The sequence below is a fragment of the Portunus trituberculatus genome, chromosome 41 (genome assembly GCF_017591435.1).
Source record: "Portunus trituberculatus isolate SZX2019 chromosome 41, ASM1759143v1, whole genome shotgun sequence".
In the NCBI taxonomy this organism is placed as follows: Eukaryota; Metazoa; Arthropoda; class Malacostraca; order Decapoda; family Portunidae; genus Portunus; species Portunus trituberculatus.
The window spans coordinates 39,012,416-39,030,409 of NC_059295.1; the positions used below are offsets into that span (position 1 = coordinate 39,012,416).

Consider the following 17,994-nt stretch of genomic DNA (forward strand, 5'->3'; position numbering starts at 1 on the left):
TAGACCGTGAAGGGCACTCCCTCAATACTGCCGACAGCAAAGCAGCCACCATTGCACGCACTAGTCAGACTTTGGTGACACTTCATGGTGCTGGTACTGGCTTTCACCCCTGACCTCCTACTCCCCTGCTACGTCTCCTCCAGAGCTGCAGGGGAGGCTGTAAGGGTTGTTGTAGTGGAAAAGGCGTGAAATGAGAAGACTATATAAAAAAAAAAACCTTAGATGATATGAAATTACAATCTTACGATGACGTATAATAAAGAAACATTTGGAAAAGGACAGAAATTGAAAATAAAATGGTAATGGCTAAGGAATTGATAATTCTAGCGTAAGTAATTAAAAAAATTTCCTTACAAATCAACATAAATCAGAACTCTAAGTTTTGGTTTTAAACACATCAAAAATTTTATAAATTATATAACATCTCTCATTATCACCATATCTATCTGAGAATAGGTCTTGCATGTGAACAAAATTGTACACATCGGATCTTCATCCATATTTGACCATTAGCATTGCAATCAATGTTAGTTACATGATTTGCCAAGTAGTTCTTCACCATGAAAACTACTCCTCGATGGGGAGAAACGCCGTTCACATGTCTAAAAGGTACGAATCCAGGCAGGTTTACATTCAGTTGTGTTTTCGTTCACTTAAGCTTACAATATCATAATCCAATAGATGTGTCTGCACATTAGGGAGGCGAAGGCGTAGTGGATAAGGTGGTGAGCATGAGATCAGGCAGACGTCCACGCGTACGTTCGAATCACACCACGTACAACTCTAAACGCTTTGCCATTTGCCAAGTGGTTTAAAGTTACCTACATGTCACCAAGATACCCAGGTTCTAGGTGGTTACACAGAAGATGCACTTGGGTGGTGATATGGGCCCTAATATGGATACCACTATAAGTGAAATTGCCTGCGCTACTAATGGGTGGAAGCTGAAAAAAAAAAAAAAATTCTAACTTAGTTTTCACTGCATTAATATTCCATGTCATAATTCTAACAAAATATTCACTTTATCACAGTGGTCTTCCTAAAAAGAAATCAAGCTGAATTTGTCAATCACTTCTCTATCTTTATATAATTGGCGTTCTTTAGCTATTGTTAATATAAATGTTACAACCAACGTTCTCGGTTTTTTTTTTCACTGTTTTCCGCGTCATTTAAACTTTTCCATTCCTTTCTCATGGCTGGATGCGAATTTTCTTTCACAAAGATCCGCTTGAATGTCTCTCCGGCCTCCTTCAGGTGTTTGGCTTGTTCCAGCACGGCGTCACGGTCCTCTCGAGATGCCACTGTGATCAGAACTGGTCGGCGCCGCCCTCCCGCTCTCCCCACACGTCGTGAAGCCCTTATGCCCACAGGTGAGCCAATCGTAGTCCATACCTTCTGAATTTTGGCATCATCCGTAATAGCGCCTTCCAGACATTCCTGTTCTTCAGGAATACCGAGTAATACCAGGATGCATTCCCTTGCCTTCCGGTGAATGTCCTCCAAGTATGTGTGCTGTCTTGCGATGACCTCCTGCTGCTTATTCACTTAGTCTTGTAAATCTCGTACTTTCCGATTAATGGCGCTATCTGGAGATGTGAGGGCCCTCTTTATGTCTGCAACTTCGGCAATCAGAGCTGTCAACTGTGTCACTACTGCCATATTTGCATCACTATGTTCTGGTGCGGACACTATACTCTGTATCAAATCTTCCTTCCGAATTGAGTTTACTTGGTGCTGTGATAGCTTTCTAAGCTCAGCTAGCAGTCTCATGGCCATAATCAACAGGATGATAAACTCAAGATCGTAAAGAATGATAACGTGAGCGTCTCCGTTGCCTGGCCAGAGTGACGTCACAGAACTTCAGCGCGCAGAACTGCGCCGTCGAGTCAAAGGAGGTATCAGCCTGGGATACCAACATTTATGGCTGAATTTCGGCAGTCTAACAACCTTCACTCACTCGAACTGGACCAATGTTCTCTTAATATGTTCATGCGTTGCTTTTCTTACTGTAGCTCTATGGGGATCTCTCATTTAGCGATAAATAGATGTTATTTCAGAGCCAGTCCCCGATAAGCGTTTACAAGTCCTCCATTAAAGACACACACTCACCAATTTGTGCTATTTACTAATTTGTGCTAGTGTAAACATCTTATCAGAATATAACATATGACTGTCGCGAAGCTTCACCTTGGCAGTCTATGCCATGTTCAGTAATTATTTGTTTATTCTCAAATGTAGTTTTACTTTAATGAATAATAAACACTTAATTACTTACTTACTTAATACGCACACACACGCACACACACACACACACACACACACACACACACACACACACACACTTAGAAGACTACCAACATCTATATCTCAAATCTTCAGCCATTAATAACAGTAACAAAATAATTAATGATAATGTGACACAAATATGGATTTTGTCTGAGGATACAAATATAAATGCAATTAAAAAGTTTCACTGTAGACGTCAATAATGCAATCCTTGTTTTAGTGAGCAATCTTGACTCTAAACATGTGATTGAAGCGTAATGTACATGCGCATTCCTTTCTGTCATGCAAGTCTTCACACAAGATACAATGCGACAAATTCCAAAGTTTCGAATGTTACCTGACTAGATTTTCATGCAGGAGTGAGTAATCACGTAGAAGTTTTGGTTCCTTGGACACCTGACTACATAATATATACAACAATCTTCCTCATGCGATAAACCATCAATTTTGCAACATCGAAACGTTTCAGTAAAAAAAAAAAAAAAAAAAAAAAAAAAGGATAAAATCTCGAAAAAATAAAATGTTTGAAGAACCAAAAAATGGAGAACTAAACAGATAAAGAAATAAATTACACAACTTCATAACAGACGGTAATCAAAGTTGAATTATGCTACTCGAGAAAAGAGTGTGGATTTATGATAACTATCACGTGTTTATTTATGGCATTATTACTGAGAACCGAAGTGACTCTTCTCGTAGCTACCGTGATAATGAACGAAATGCAGATGACTCACGAAAGAAGCGCGTCACAAAAATGTGTGAGACCTTCATATTCTTTCAGCTTTTAAACAAGTCCACCTAACATTGAAGACTAGAGTCGTATAATAAATAATGGTAATGATGATGATGATCATGATAATGATGATGATAACAATAATAATAATAATAATAATAATAATAATAATAATAATAATAATAATAATAATAAAATTATAAATAATAATAATGATAGTAGTAGTACTACTACTACTACTACTACTAATAATAATAATAATAATAATAATGGTAGTAATGATAATAATAATAATAATAATAATAATAATAATAATAATAATAATAACAACAATAATAATAAAAAAAAAAATAATAACATCACATTCATGAAGCTTTTCCACACGTTATCTTGAAACGTTCCAAGGCATTTGTCTTCAGAAAATGTGCTTGACAGATTTGACGACAAGAAGGCTGACGCTGGTGTGGAGCATGTGGTATCAACGCAAAGGAAAGTAAGGCATGCACATTACCTTTCTTGCCTGTTTCATCCTGACGTGAGTGCCACAACGTCTAACGAAGCTTTACAGAGAGCCATGGGTTGATATGTCGGTAGCTTGCGGTGAGGAGCTTGCATACTGCCTGCAGGAAGAAGAACACTAGTGGTTATGCTCTACTTGTATATCTGTGGATCGCCTCGCCATTTCTCTCTCTCTCTCTCTCTCTCTCTCTCTCTGCAATGTATTTAAAAAAAAACACCTCACTTTTTAATTGCGGTGCGCCTCCAAGAGCCACCGTAAGCCTGATCACGAGAAGCACCTGCAGCACGACACAGATCACTCGCGGCACTGTACAAGGAGGCGGAGGAGGAAAAACAGCGGCACTGAGGAAAGGTCTGGCTGTCCAATACAGCTTCGAGTTGTTTCGGTACTCCAGTGTTTATCTGAGGCAAAGAGTAACAGAAAACGTGTGAATTTCAAGCAGACACTAATGTTTCCTCCATGTTTTTCATAATGCATTCAAAAAGATGCATGGAATGACAAGAAATCCTAAGTTATTTATACTATGTTTTCATTCGCGTTTTCATATTAAGCAATATTCGTTGATTACATAAACTTGTAATAAATAAACGAACAAACGAAATTCATGAGAATTTTAAAATGGTAATATAATCTGTTATAATACTCACTTCAGGGTGATGGAAAACAAAAATAAGTGAGAAAAATTAAGCCTCCACATTCGTACCCTTTCTTCTAATCAGCTTTCAGTTCCCCAACACCTCTGCTCTCTCTCTCTCTCTCTCTCTCTCTCTCTCTGCGTGTGTGTGTGGGTTAAAATGAAATCATTAAAGGTTTGATGCATAAGACAATTAATCTGCATAGAAACGGAATTATGAAATGAAAATAAAAAAAATTCCATCATGCCATAGCAAAATATGATCCACTGGAGAGGGTGAAAATGCCATGATAGTGTTATGAAAAAATGGAATAACATTCATTGTAATGATATTACGAATATATTAGTAATACGAATACAAATAAAACAATTGAACTACACGCTATCAACATGTGAATTATCGATCATCCTTACCCAGCAGCTTCATCTGGAGAGCTAGGCCGTCAAAAGGGAAAGGTGCAGGTGACGGTGCATGGCGGAGGTATAAAGCCTCGTCCAGTGAAGGAAGCGGCAGTCCACCTCACGGCGTGACCACATCTGCCAACATGTTCTCTGCGGTAAGTGGCTGCCGCAGAGCTTCATAACCTGCAGGCTCATATGATCAGCTCTCCTACAGCGGCGCGCAGAGGCCAAAGGAGCAGCTGTAGTCTCCTGTGAGGGAGTAACCCGCCCTTCGTGTTCCCGTCACGGCATCACGAATGTCGAGTTATCCTTGTCCTTATCCCCTGCAGGTGCTGAAGGTGTGTCTGCTGGCAGTCGCTGCCCTGGCTCTGCCCGGTGGCTCTGGGGGTGGCTTTGGCGGTGGGTACGGAGGCGGAGGCGGCGGCGGCGGCGGAGGTGGTCATGGTGGTGGCGGCGGCGGAGGCGGGTTTGGTGGTGGATATGGAGGTGGCGGTGGTGGTGGTGGCGGTGGTTACGGCGGCGGCTATGGAGGCGCCATTGCAGTGAGTTACAAATGTGTTTTTATGTCCTTTCACTGATAAGTAGAGATGATACAAAGGGAGAGGAAGAAGGTGGCAGCACAAGGCGTGGTGCCTCACACTCGTCCCCACAGGTACCCATCCCTTACAACTTCGACTACGGCGTCTCAGCGGGTAACACCAACTTCGGCCACAGCGAGAGCGGTGACGGGAACGGCAACGCCCACGGCGGCTACTGGGTCAACCTGCCCGACGGCCGCGTGCAGAAAGTTGACTACTGGGCTGACGGCGGCGGCTATCACCCGGTAGTGACCTACCAGGGCACCGCCGTCTACCCCGCCGGCAAGGGCGGATACGGATACCACTAAGGCGACCATGGATCCACTACTGTACTAGTGCCGTGGGAATGACAGGGAGCCGCTGTATCTTAATTTACTTATCCTTGTGTTAATTAAGCATTTGTTGAATAAATGGCTGCAGGCGAATCTGTATTTTCATTCTTTTCTCCTTCATCATCATTACCAACGCGTGGACACACACACACACACACACACACACACACACACACACACACACACACACACACACACACACACACACACACACACACACACACACACACACACACACACACACACACACACACACAGAAACACACACATACACACAGAAACACACACACACACACACACACACACACACACACACACACACACACACACACACACACACACACACACAGTGGTTAGAGCGCTGGCTTCTCAAGCCAGAGGACCGGGGTTCGATTAATTTACTTATTCTTGTGTTAATTAAGCATTTGTTGAATAAATGGCTGCAGGCGAATCTGTATTTTCATTCTTTTCTCCTTCATCATCATTACCAACGCGTGTGTGTGTGTGTGTTTCTGTGATTATGTATGAGCTCTGAGCTCGTTCCGTAGGGTAACGTCTGGCTGTCTCGTCAGAGACTGCAGCAGATCAAACAGTGAATTACACACACACACACACACACACACACACACACACACACACACACACACACAGAATTTGAAGGGGTGACATATGAGGAGAGACTAAAGGCTATGGATCTACCAACCCTGGAACAAAGAAGGGAAAGAGGAGACCTGATACAAGTTTATAAATTGATCAACGGAATGGACCAAGTGGATAATGAGAAACTGATACTGAATGAAGAATATGACATCCGAAGCACAAGATCGCATAGTAAAAAGCTGAGAAAAGGAAAATGTATGAGATATTAAAAAATATAGTTTCCCGCAGAGATGTATTGAGATGTGGAACAGTTTAAATGAAGTAGTGTCTGCATCGAGTGTGCATACTTTTAAAATAAGATTGGATAAGTGTAGATATGGAGACGGGGCCACACGAGCATAAAGCCCAGCCCCTGTAAAACTACAACTAGGTAAATACAACTAGGTAAATACACACACACACACACACACACACACACACACACACACACACACACACACACACACACAATGCGTAGTGTAGGGGGTTAGCACACTAACGGCTCACATCCGAGGAGGCCCCGGTTTGATTCCTGGGCGCGGCGAGGCAAATGGGCTAGCTTCTTAGTGTGTAGCCTCTGTTCACCTAGCAATAAATAGGAACGGGATGTAACTCGAGGGGTTGTGGCCTTGCTCTCCTGGTGTGTGGAGTGTGTGTTGTGGTCTCAGTCCTACCCGAAGATTGGTCTATGAGCTCTGAACTCGCTCCGTAATATCGAAGGCTAGCTGGATGACAGCAGTCAACCATGGTGAATTACACACACACACACACACACGCACACATACACACACACACACACACACACACACACACACACACACACACACACACACACACACACACACACACACACACACACACACACACACACACACACACACACACACACACACACACACACGCGCACACATCTTGGTTCGTGGTGGGGAAAAAATCATAAAGAAAGACTTAAAGATTATACCACCTGTCGATACGACTAGATTTCAATTAATTATATTGAAAACATTTCCCGGGCGCATCCTTGCAGCATGAGTGGACTGACAAGTGTAAAGGATAATTTGGGTTTGTTATTGCTTATTCTTATATTATTGCTTCCCATTCTAATAATATAGATAAATAACACTCTAATGACAGTCAATGTACAGAAATTACGAGTTGGTTAACAAGTGATTCCTCGACACCACCAGCGCCAAAGCAAACGCATCCAACAGAAACACATGAAACAAAAAAAAAAAAAATAAATAAAATAAAATAAAGCACAATATATTCATAAGAGAAAAAAATGCCTCGCTTCTCATGTAGTAAATGAGACCACATCGTTTCCGTATTGACATACTGGAATAGCTTGCAGGTTTGCCATCCCCACAATGAAGGCATTTCATTTTTTTTTTTTTAATCAAAACAAGCGTCTTTTATTAACCTCCAAACCGTACTTTATAACATACTAAGCGTGAAGAGATAACGAAACTTAGTCTCTTCAGTTTGGGCTTATGCAGTGTGAAGAGTACAGTAATAACACAATGACAGAATAACTAGAAGGATTGCAATGCTAACACTCAGATGCCAGAGGGGAGGGTGTTGTAATACAGGAGAACATTTGGTGATAGACTCACTGATAATCTGAACTCCTTATGAATAGCAAGAAATGTTTTCTGGTGTGGAACGGAAACCAAGAGTGATCAAAATAAAACTTGTATTCGTGATGGGGATGAGAAAGCACAGTAATGTTATAATACAGTGACAAGATTCTTTCATGAGATTGCACTTGATATGATAAATGAAAAGACTGTGATTTTACCAAGAGTTATACAGAAGAGAGCTGAGGTTGTGTGAAACCCTTTCATTGGGATAATAATGAATTAAAACAATACTGTTCATCATTTTGGGGAATAAATTTTCTACGGAACGAAAACCGTGTGCAAGAATAATAAAGACTATCTGGAGGAAGAAGAGTGACACTGTACTACACTGAAGATGGGAGCGGAGGGAAAAAGCTTGTGCATACGTCTTGGTGACAGAAGGAAGATTCCAATATTAAATATTGCATCAGAAATGCAGTTGTAAATCAGGAGTGTCTCTGCGTGTCTACCGTATATAGACACAAATAGGAGATGAAGTCGGCATTAATTCACGCAACCCGCACTCGCGCGGGCTACATCTAGAAAAGTGCATTCAAAAGCGAATGTAGAGAAGTAGAGTGGATCAGAAAAGATGTTAGTTTTCTTAGGTCTGTCATGTTACATATGTAATTTTATGATATTTCTCTTTTCTTCATTTATTTGGCAATTTCAACTGAACGAGCGTCTCCTCACAAGTACTTATCCAGTGAAGGTGTTAAGCACTAACAAGCAACACCAGACTAGGAGAGAAAGGAAAAACTTTAATATAAAAGTGGACTGAAATGTTTAAATTGATAGGGAAATATTTAATTCTACTATTATTGGGTGTGACGTATGCAAGATTTTGAAATTTTTAAGAGTCTCACAAACAGTAGATGAATGTAATTCTGGAGTGTTGCTGTCGCCGGTTGTTCGTTGTGGAAATTTCGCGTTGCAAGATTCATGTTCTAGCAAGTTTTTTCCTGTGTTGAAACTGCAAAATACATGTCTGACTTGTTCAATGTTAGCCATACTGGTGTTGAAAAGATGAAGCGATTTTAAACAGTTCTGTCTTTCTGTTCAGATATCAAAGTCTTCGTGCAGTTTCCCAGGATCTCGATGCTAACAGGAAATTACTTACAGGAATGTCAACAAAATCCCATCACCAGGACATATCAGTCAATATGCTAATAAGTGCATAAAGTGATCTCTCTCCTTTCTCTCTCTCTCTCTCTCTCTATATATATATATATATATATATATATATATATATATATATATATATATATATATATATATATATATATATATATATATATATATATATATATATATATATATATATATATATATATATATATATATATATATATATATATATATATATATATATATATATATATATATATATATATATATATATATATATATATATATATATATATATATATATATATATATATATATATATATATATATATATATATATATATATATATATATATATATATATATATATATATATATATATATATATATCTGTTTATGGCATGTGTCCCCAGGGAAAAACGGTAAACAGCTAAGTATATGTAAACTCTTCCGTGGTGCTGATGGAGTGCTGACACATCAATGCAACATGTGGGAAGGCCATGCGAAGAGAAAGGTGTAAATTACGGTGCAGGGCTGAGCTATAAAGCCTGGCCGGATGAAGAAAGTGGCAGTCCATCCTACGGCGTGACCATATCTGCCGACATGCTCTCTGCGGTAAGTAACGGCAGGGATGCTCCGTGACCTACTGACAGTCATAGGTTGAGATGTTCAGCTACCATGCACCAGCACACAACAAGAAGGAAAGGATGTGCTCCTCGTCGTCAGAAGATCCACTGCATGTCATGTCTCTGCGTTAAAACTCTGATGTCACCCTTGGCGTTGTTCCTTGCAGGTGCTGAAGGTGTGTCTGCTGGCAGCCGCCGCCCTGGCTCTTCCCGGAGGCTCTGGGGGCGGCTTTGGCGGCGGATACGGAGGCGGCAGCGGCGGCGGAGGTGGTGGACATGGAGGTGGAGGCGGTGGAGGCTATGGTGGAGGTGGCGGCGGCGGATTTGGCGGTGGCTATGGAGATGGCGGGGGTGGCGGTTACGGCGGCGGCTATGGAGGAGTGTCTGTGAGTTAAAACATGTTTTTTCTTTATTTATCGTTTATATCATTCTGTTCGAGGGATACAGAGCGTGAGGAAGGAGAAGATGGCAGCACAAGGCGTTGTGCCTTAACACTCGTCCCCACAGGTGCCCATCCCTTACAACTTCGACTACGGCGTCTCAGCGGGTAACACCAACTTCGGCCATAGCGAGAGCGGTGACGGGAACGGCAACGCCCACGGCGGCTACTGGGTCAACCTGCCCGACGGCCGCGTGCAGAAAGTTGACTACTGGGCTGACGGCAGCGGCTACCACCCGGTGGTGACCTACCAGGGCACCGCTGTCTTCCCCGCCGGCAAGGGCGGATACGGATATCACTGAGACGGCCATGGAGTGTCACGTCAGTGTCACGTTATGTATTACTGTGTACTTTATCATACATATCCTCGTAATGGTTATTACCTCATGTCAAATAAAAGAACGTCATACCAACAAGACTCTCCATCGCTATTACCACTTACTCCTCGATACTTTTTTCTCTTTCGTGTCTATTTTCCAGTTCAAGGAATGTTGCGTCTCCATGAAAAAAAAAAAAATTGATGGAAAGGGAGAAACGAGGACAGAGCAGGAAAAATGGATTAGATAGAAAAAAAAAACCTCCCACCGAAATTCAATAATATCTCCATGATTCATGACAAATTAAAAGTCCTCAGTTTGCATGCATGAAGAGTCTTGCCCTTCAAGACCCGAAATCTACTCTCCAGTCAGTGTTGAGTCACCTACAACGTCAGCATACCTTTAGAAAATACAAACTTCCACGCATCTCTGTTGCCTCACTGATGTCGATTCATTAATGACGTTATCTACATGGACACACCATCGCATCTAAAAGATAAAACAAAATAAAGCAAAACATCGTACTAATGGTTCCATTAGTATAAAGTAATGTTGCTTTGGTATTGGTAATAGTTACAAGTTTATTTTTTTGTTTGTATATTTATTGGCGATAACGATCACATAAATGAATGAACGTATACACTCAATAATGTATTAATCCGTTTAACATATGGGCTCCCTAGCAGATATGAGTTCCATTGACATGACGGGAACGGTATTAAAAAGATGGCAATTAGCACCCTTATAATATAAGTATCTAAGCATTTGATCAATATAGATTTTTTCATTTAGTTTTTATTCTACTAAAATGCAATTTAATAATGATAATTTACATAAATGGTATTTAAACTTGATTTTGAATAATGATTTGATGTTTTCATGTTTCGGCCCAAAACAACGTATGTAAAAAATAAATAGCATCATTCTGTGTTGTGGACTTATCAAGTTTTCTTTTAGTGCCATGCCAGTGGTGAACAACTCTAAATATTTCTCTGTTGTGATTATCACTATTCAAGTTATCATACACAGCTAAAAGGTAAAAAGAAAATTAATATTGAAAGAAAACTCAGATTTCAATAGTTTCACATCATTAAATAAGAAGTCATGTTTTTCTTAAGGTAAACGTAATAGTCCTAATCAGTGTCTCTTTTGTCTTGCAATGATTTCCAAGCAATCAACGGCTCCGTATAACCCAAGTGGGCAAACAGCATATCATATGAGGGTAACAAAAAGAACAATATGAACTTTTCATAACATCAGCCGTAAGATTATTACAATTTTTACATAATGTTCCACATATTTTTTGATGATTATTAAACAGACTGACTGGATATGTATCTTATAGTTCAAGTTTTCATCTACTGATCAATTTTGAAACAATGCATAATTATTTTTTGTGATATTTTTTTTAATACGTTAGCTCACACCCATTTATTATTTTTTCTAGCTCTGTATGTAACACGGTATGGAAGTGATCTAAGTTAATGTCTTGCAATAGAAGATCATCAGGATAAAAAAATATGATTCAATTTATGACTGGCATTAGAAATACTACTGATGCAAACCCAAACAACAATGCCTCCAGTATCGATCCCTGAGGTACTTCCTTGTCAATAGATTTCAACGATGATGCTTGCTTGTTACAATATACAGCTTGTTTTCAATTTGATAGGTAGATTTTGAATAATCTTAATGGTGTTGTTCTTACTCCAGTAAAAATTAAAGGCCTTTGACATGTCCAAGAATAATCCAGGAACACGGTATTTTCTTTCTTATAATTCAAAACTTCGCTTGTATATTCCATTATGGCCATTTCCAGCGTGCATAAGGTCTCAGTGGATCACCATTCTTGGCATAGAGCCAATAAACAATGAGTCGAACATGTGTAGCACTGTCTGGTATTAAGCTCAGAACACAATGGTGCTCTTATTTTATTTTTTATTTTTTTTATGTTATGGCCTATAGCGCCTGTAGGTATACTTAAAGAGTATGTATGGGAAGCGCTGTTCAGCTTCCACCCATTAGTGGCGCAGGCAATTTTATTTATAGTGGTACACATATTAGAGCCCATATCACCACTCAAGTGCATCTTTGGTGTAACCACCTAGAATCTGGGTATCATGGTAACATGTAGGTAACTTTAAACCACTCGACAAATGGAAAAGTTTCAAAACGGTACACAATGGGATTGGAACCTACACGCTTACCACTTCATCCACTACGCCACCGCCTCCCTATAATTACTGCTATAATCAATATTTGAGCTTCCTTCATTTACTCAGGATGGATAAATATATCATCACACTCATACAAATGTCTGACAAGTATTGCATCATTATTTGGTAGCATTGTTCAACAAAGAAATGTAGATATAAGCTCAATAAACGATATTTTGATGTGGAGGCTGTAATAGCCGAGCAGGTGAGGGGAAGCGGCTGGCTGAGAGGCCAATGTACTGAAGAAGAATGGCAAATGAAGGTGATAATGGTGACAATGATATGATGCTGATAATACATCGTGGCTCTGAATGCTTTCCCATTTCAAGTTTTCTAGTCTTTCGTCCTTTCCTTTTTCTTTTTTTATTAAGAATAAGATATGTAAGCACTTTAAGTGCCGACAGAGGGAGAGAGAGAGAGAGAGAGAGAGAGAGAGAGAGAGAGAGAGAGAGAGAGAGAGAGAGAGAGAGAGAGAATCTTACGAACTAAGGACTGAAAGATGGAACAGCAAATTCTCCTCTGGCGCTTTATTTGACAGGTGGCAACAATAATTACAATGTTACAAGTAGTGCAGTGCAGTGTCATTCAGTATTTATTACAGACTTATGGCATAATCATACATTCTGAGGTTCCATCAGTGGTGTCCGTATCCGCCCTTGCCGGCGGGGTAGACGGCGGTGCCCTGGTAGGTCACTACCGGGTGGTAGCCGCCGCCGTCAGCCCAGTAGTCAACTTTCTGCACGCGGCCGTCGGGCAGGTTGACCCAGTAGCCGCCGTGGGCGTTGCCGTTACCGTCACCGCTCTCGCTGTGGCCGAAGTTGGTGTTACCCGCTGAGACGCCGTAGTCGAAGTTGTAAGGGATGGGTACCTGTGGGGACGAGTGTGAGGCACCACACCTTGTGCTGCCACCTTCTTCCTCTCCCTCTGTATCATCTCTACTTATCAGTGAAAGGACGTAAAAACACATTTGTAACTCACTGCAATTGCGCCTCCATAGCCGCCGCCGTAACCACCGCCACCACCACCACCGCCGCCACCTCCACCTCCATATCCACCACCAAACCCGCCGCCACCGCCACCACCACCATGACCACTGCCGCCGCCGCCTCCGTACCCGCCGCCAAAGCCGCCCCCAGAGCCACCGGGCAGAGCCAGGGCAGCGGCTGCCAGCAGACACACCTTCATCACCTGCAGGGGACAAGGATAAGGATAACTCGATAGTCGTGATGCCATGACGGGAACACGAAGGGTGGGTTACTCCCTCACAGGGACAGTCACTGCTCCTTTGACCTCTGCGCGCCGCTGCAGGAGAGCTGATCATATGAGCCTGCAGGTTATGAAACACTGCGGCAACCACTTACCGCAGAGAACATGTTGGCAGATGTGGTCATGCCGTGAGGTGGACTGCCGCTTCCTTCACTGGAGGAGGCTTTATACCTCCGCCATGCACCGTCACCTGCACCTTCCTTTTTGACGGAGGATGGAAAGACAATCACCGACGTCTGCGAATGAGTATCAACTCTATTGCCTTAGTTTTTTTTTTTTTTCAAGTGAGAAACCTGTTTGATCCTTTTTCCATGATGTTGGAAAGGCTGAAAGCAGCACTGCTTCTCTCTTCACATCCACATCGAAAATCTTCTTGGCTTAGTGCCTTCAATAGTGAGCAGTGGCAAGCTCACCGAACTTTTATATTGAAGAGTTTTCATCGAGCAGCAGCTCCACTCGTTTGGTAGGAATATTACCCCTGATGGTCCCCTCTCAAGTATGACGTTCCAGAGAGATTTTTCAGAGAAAAACTGAAAAAAAACAATTAATAAATAACAGTATGTCAATCCATGACTAGAAGAAAATACAGAAACACGAAAGAGGTTCCAGAATTTAGTGATTAGTGGATGAAACATAGTATCTACTGGTTAATTTTTGTATTAATAATGCCGAGAAAATGGAGTGAGATACTATTGTGCATTGTTCCCGCACGGTTGAGGAAAGCATAAGATTACAAAGATCAGAAAAGTAATTAGCACCACATTAACGATGTAAGATAGTAAGGGCTGCAATATTACGATGAAAAGAGAAACTGAAGACGGTCAGTCAGAAGAGACGAGTTGAATCTTATCGTCATCGCCTTTTCCTGTCATCCATGGAATTTCCTGATGTCAAAATCATAAAGGTGTGACGCAGGTGTGGACGCATCGAACTTGTGACACAATGTGGACAAACAAATAACCTCCATTCATGTGCCGTCAAGTCACTACACAGCCGTCATGCAGCTCAGCAGAAATCATGCTTGGCTGGGTGTCTGGGTCCATGAACGTGCTAAACTTCCAACACTCATGTATAATACAGTATACAAGACGAAGGGAAAGCGATATCGTTATTGTAACCTTAGCATGACAAGTTGTGGCCTTGTGATGTCGATGTGCCGCTCGGCGGTGTTCAGCCGCTACAAACATTCTCTCTCTCTCTCTCTCTCTCTCTCTCTCTCTCTCTCTCTTCTCTTTTTCTCTCTCTCTCTCTCTCTCTCTCTCTCTCTCTCTCTCTCTCTCTCTCTCTCAACGAAAAATAAATGTTACTTTAAATAATACCTAACTTAAAGCGAAGGCAAGATCTACACAGGAGTAAGAATATCTCTAAACCTATCAAAAAATGCTCTGAAGTCGTAAAAAAGCGATAACATAATTGGCTTAATCGGTAATTTTTTAATATAAATATTAGGATACGATCCTCACTTTGTACAAGTCTTTGGTGCGTCTTCTTTAGAATAATCAGTTCAAGTGTGATGTCCCTAATACCGAAAGTACAGTTCAGTACGAGTTCAGCGTAGTGACAAAAATCATACCAAACATAAGAAGCACATCTTACTAAGAGTGTCTCAAAGAATTGGGATGGAGGTTGGGGAGAGAATCTTCTGCCTGATCTCTCTCTCTCTCTCTCTCTCTCTCTCTCTCTCTCTCTTCTTATTCATACCATGTGGGCGTTTTACGGGAATTTATGGGCTAAAGGGGATACTTTTTAGGGTACCTCCTATCTTAAAGCCCACCCGCTATGAAACCGTTGCCCCGAGTGAGGAAGCCCAACCTACACTCGGACCGTGGACAGGATTCGAACCCGTGCGCTTGGAGACCCCTCGGACCCCAAAGCACGCATGGTTCCACTCTCTCTCTCTCTCTCTCTCTCTCTCTCTCTCTCTCTCTCTCTCTCTCCATGTCATTCCATTTCTCTTTCAATCACTGGAATGGAAAGCAGCCATTGTCTGATGTGGTCGTCCTTCTCCACAAGATGAGGTTGTTGCTCTTCCTCCCGGAGCCACTCACCACACAATGCCGATGAGTGAAGTAATCCCCGCCACTCCTGTCTGCTGGTGGTCACCCACGCCACACGCCACTCAGCGCTCATAATCTTCGTCATCATTTTCATTGTTTCTTATAAAATGTCAATCGTGTTGTGTAGTTGAGAGAGAGAGAGAGAGAGAGAGAGAGAGAGAGAGAGAGAGAGAGAGAGAGAGAGAGAGAGAGAGAGAGAGAGAGAGAGAGAGAGAGAGAGAGAGAGAGAGAGAGAGAGAGAGAGAGAGAGAGAGAGAGAAAATTGGAAAATGTCATTCGAGAAACATAGTTGTTGATTTTAGGCTTATTAATGCATTAAAGTCTAAAGCACTTCTGAGTTTGATTTCCCAACAGTTTCCACTAAGTGACCACGATTTTAGTAGAGCAAATTCTGTCAGGGATGAGTGGTTCTGCTGGCTCGTACTTTATACCAACATAAAAATTGCAAATAAAGGTCATACGACTGTATGAATATACTTTTATACACGGAAAATTATACGTGCATATGTCGCAAGTGTGTGTGTGTGTGTGTGTGTGTGTGTGTGTGTGTGTGTGTGTGTGTGTGTGTGTGTGTGTGTGTGTGAAGGTCAGTGTTGAACATGGCCCCCAGCATTAACGTGGCCTGACATGCACGTGTGGTTACAGGAACACGTGGATCGGAGGACACCAATGCCAGAATGCGGAAGAGGGACGCGGACCATTACGTGAAAAGAGTTTGGGAAAATTTGGGAAATGGGTAAATCTGTCGGCAATTAGAGGTAATTAGCTTTCTGTGCTCAAAGCTACCAATGGAGCAACGAGGTGCAGGCAGTGATGCGTCTGGAGGATGGGAAAGGTTGAGTCACGGCGGCAGTTGGGAGTATAAAGCCTCGTTGCTGGAAGGAAGTGCCATCCACTTCCCACAGGTGACTGCAGCTCGCCAACATGCTCTCTGTAAGTAGCTAACGGCATTACTAACGACAAGCTCACATCTCAGATCTCTTGTCCCCAAAGGAATTCGATATACAAAGAAATCTCCACTGTCACACTGCTACTTAAGATTAAGATGGCAAATCTTGCCCGGAACGTTCATTGCTGACAATCAGAAGCTACAGCTACAAAGGGTTAGACAACATTGGAAGTTTAATATGATGGCTGCTCTCCCTCCTCCTGGGTGTGCCGCTAATGGATGGAAGAGTTAATGGCATGTTAATTTCCCTCAGATGCTCAAGGTGTCTTTGGTAATGGCCGTTGCCCTGGCTCTACCCTGCGGCTCTCGTGCAGGTGGCGGCTACGGAGGAGGTGGCGGCAGCGGTTTTGGTGGTGGCCATGGAACTGGCGGCGGTAGTGGTTTTGGAGGCGGCTATGGAGGCGATATTGCAGTGAGTTGTAAATGTGTTTTCAAATAATTTGTATTGTGTGGTGCAGTCATGATACTGTAGGAAAGTGAGGAAAATATAACGGCACAAAGTGTGGTGCCTCACACTCGTCCCCACAGGTACCCATCCCTTACAACTTCGACTACGGCGTCTCAGCGGGCAACACCAACTTCGGCCACAGCGAGAGCGGTGACGGTCACGGCAACGCCCACGGCGGCTACTGGGTCAACTTGCCTGACGGCCGCGTGCAGAAAGTTGACTACTGGGCTGACGGCGGCGGCTACCACCCGGTGGTGACCTACCAGGGCACCGCCGTCTTCCCCGCCGGCAAGGGCGGATACGGATATCACTGAGGCGGCCATGGATGACTTACCAAAGCCGCGGAACAGGGAGCCGCTGTATCTTTATTTACTTATTCTTGTGTTAATCATTTGTTGAATAAATAGCTGCAGGTGAGTGTCTTTTCGTCATTATCATTATCAACACGTGCTCACACACAGAGAAACACCCACACCCACACACACACACCGCGTAGTGTAGTGGTTAGCACGCTCGGCTCACAATCGAGAGGGCCGGGTTCGAGTTCCGGCGCGGCGAGGCAACTGGGCAAGCCTCTTAATGTGTGGCCCCTGTTCACCTAGCAGTAAATAGGTACGGGATGTAACTCGATGGGTTGTGGCCTCGCTTTCCCGGTGTGTGGAATGTGTTGTGGTCTCAGTCCTACCCGAAGATCGGTCTATGAGCTCTGAGCTCGCTCCGTAATGGGGAAGACTGGCTGGGTGACCAGCAGACGACCGAGGAGGTGAATTACACACGGTAGCTCATTGGTTAGAGCGCTGACTTC

At 42.5% G+C, this 17,994-nt stretch overlaps 2 protein-coding genes and 1 long non-coding RNA gene across 5 annotated transcripts in view; 2 read left to right on the forward strand and 1 right to left on the reverse strand.

Moving 5' to 3' along the window:
- The window catches only part of LOC123516950, a 31,428-nt gene extending 27,557 nt beyond the window's left edge, over positions 1-3,871 (reverse strand). The window contains exons 1-2 of the long non-coding RNA XR_006678344.1: positions 3,762-3,871; positions 3,531-3,639 (exon numbers count right to left, since the gene is read on the reverse strand). This is a non-coding gene — a long non-coding RNA (uncharacterized LOC123516950). The remainder of the gene's footprint in view (positions 1-3,530; positions 3,640-3,761) is intronic.
- Positions 3,872-4,565: 694 nt separating this feature from the next.
- Positions 4,566-5,570, forward strand: LOC123516960 (ctenidin-1-like). The gene is made up of 2 exons (XM_045276754.1): positions 4,566-5,117; positions 5,228-5,570. The coding sequence occupies exons 1-2, from the start codon at positions 4,872-4,874 to the stop codon at positions 5,459-5,461; spliced, it is 480 nt and encodes a 159-aa protein (XP_045132689.1). The 5' UTR covers positions 4,566-4,871; the 3' UTR covers positions 5,462-5,570.
- Positions 5,571-9,444: 3,874 nt separating this feature from the next.
- Positions 9,445-17,606, forward strand: LOC123516857 (ctenidin-1-like). Of its 3 annotated transcripts, none has more exons than XM_045276558.1 (3): positions 9,445-9,486; positions 9,665-9,883; positions 17,270-17,606. In XM_045276558.1, the coding sequence occupies exons 1-3, from the start codon at positions 9,475-9,477 to the stop codon at positions 17,501-17,503; spliced, it is 465 nt and encodes a 154-aa protein (XP_045132493.1). In that variant the 5' UTR covers positions 9,445-9,474; the 3' UTR covers positions 17,504-17,606. The 3 variants fall into 3 exon arrangements, with proteins under 3 accessions (XP_045132493.1, XP_045132492.1, XP_045132494.1); XM_045276557.1 differs by lacking the exon at positions 17,270-17,606 and adding an exon at positions 10,005-10,349; XM_045276559.1 differs by lacking the exons at positions 9,445-9,486; positions 9,665-9,883 and adding an exon at positions 16,564-17,153.
- The last annotated feature ends 388 nt before the right edge of the window (positions 17,607-17,994 follow it).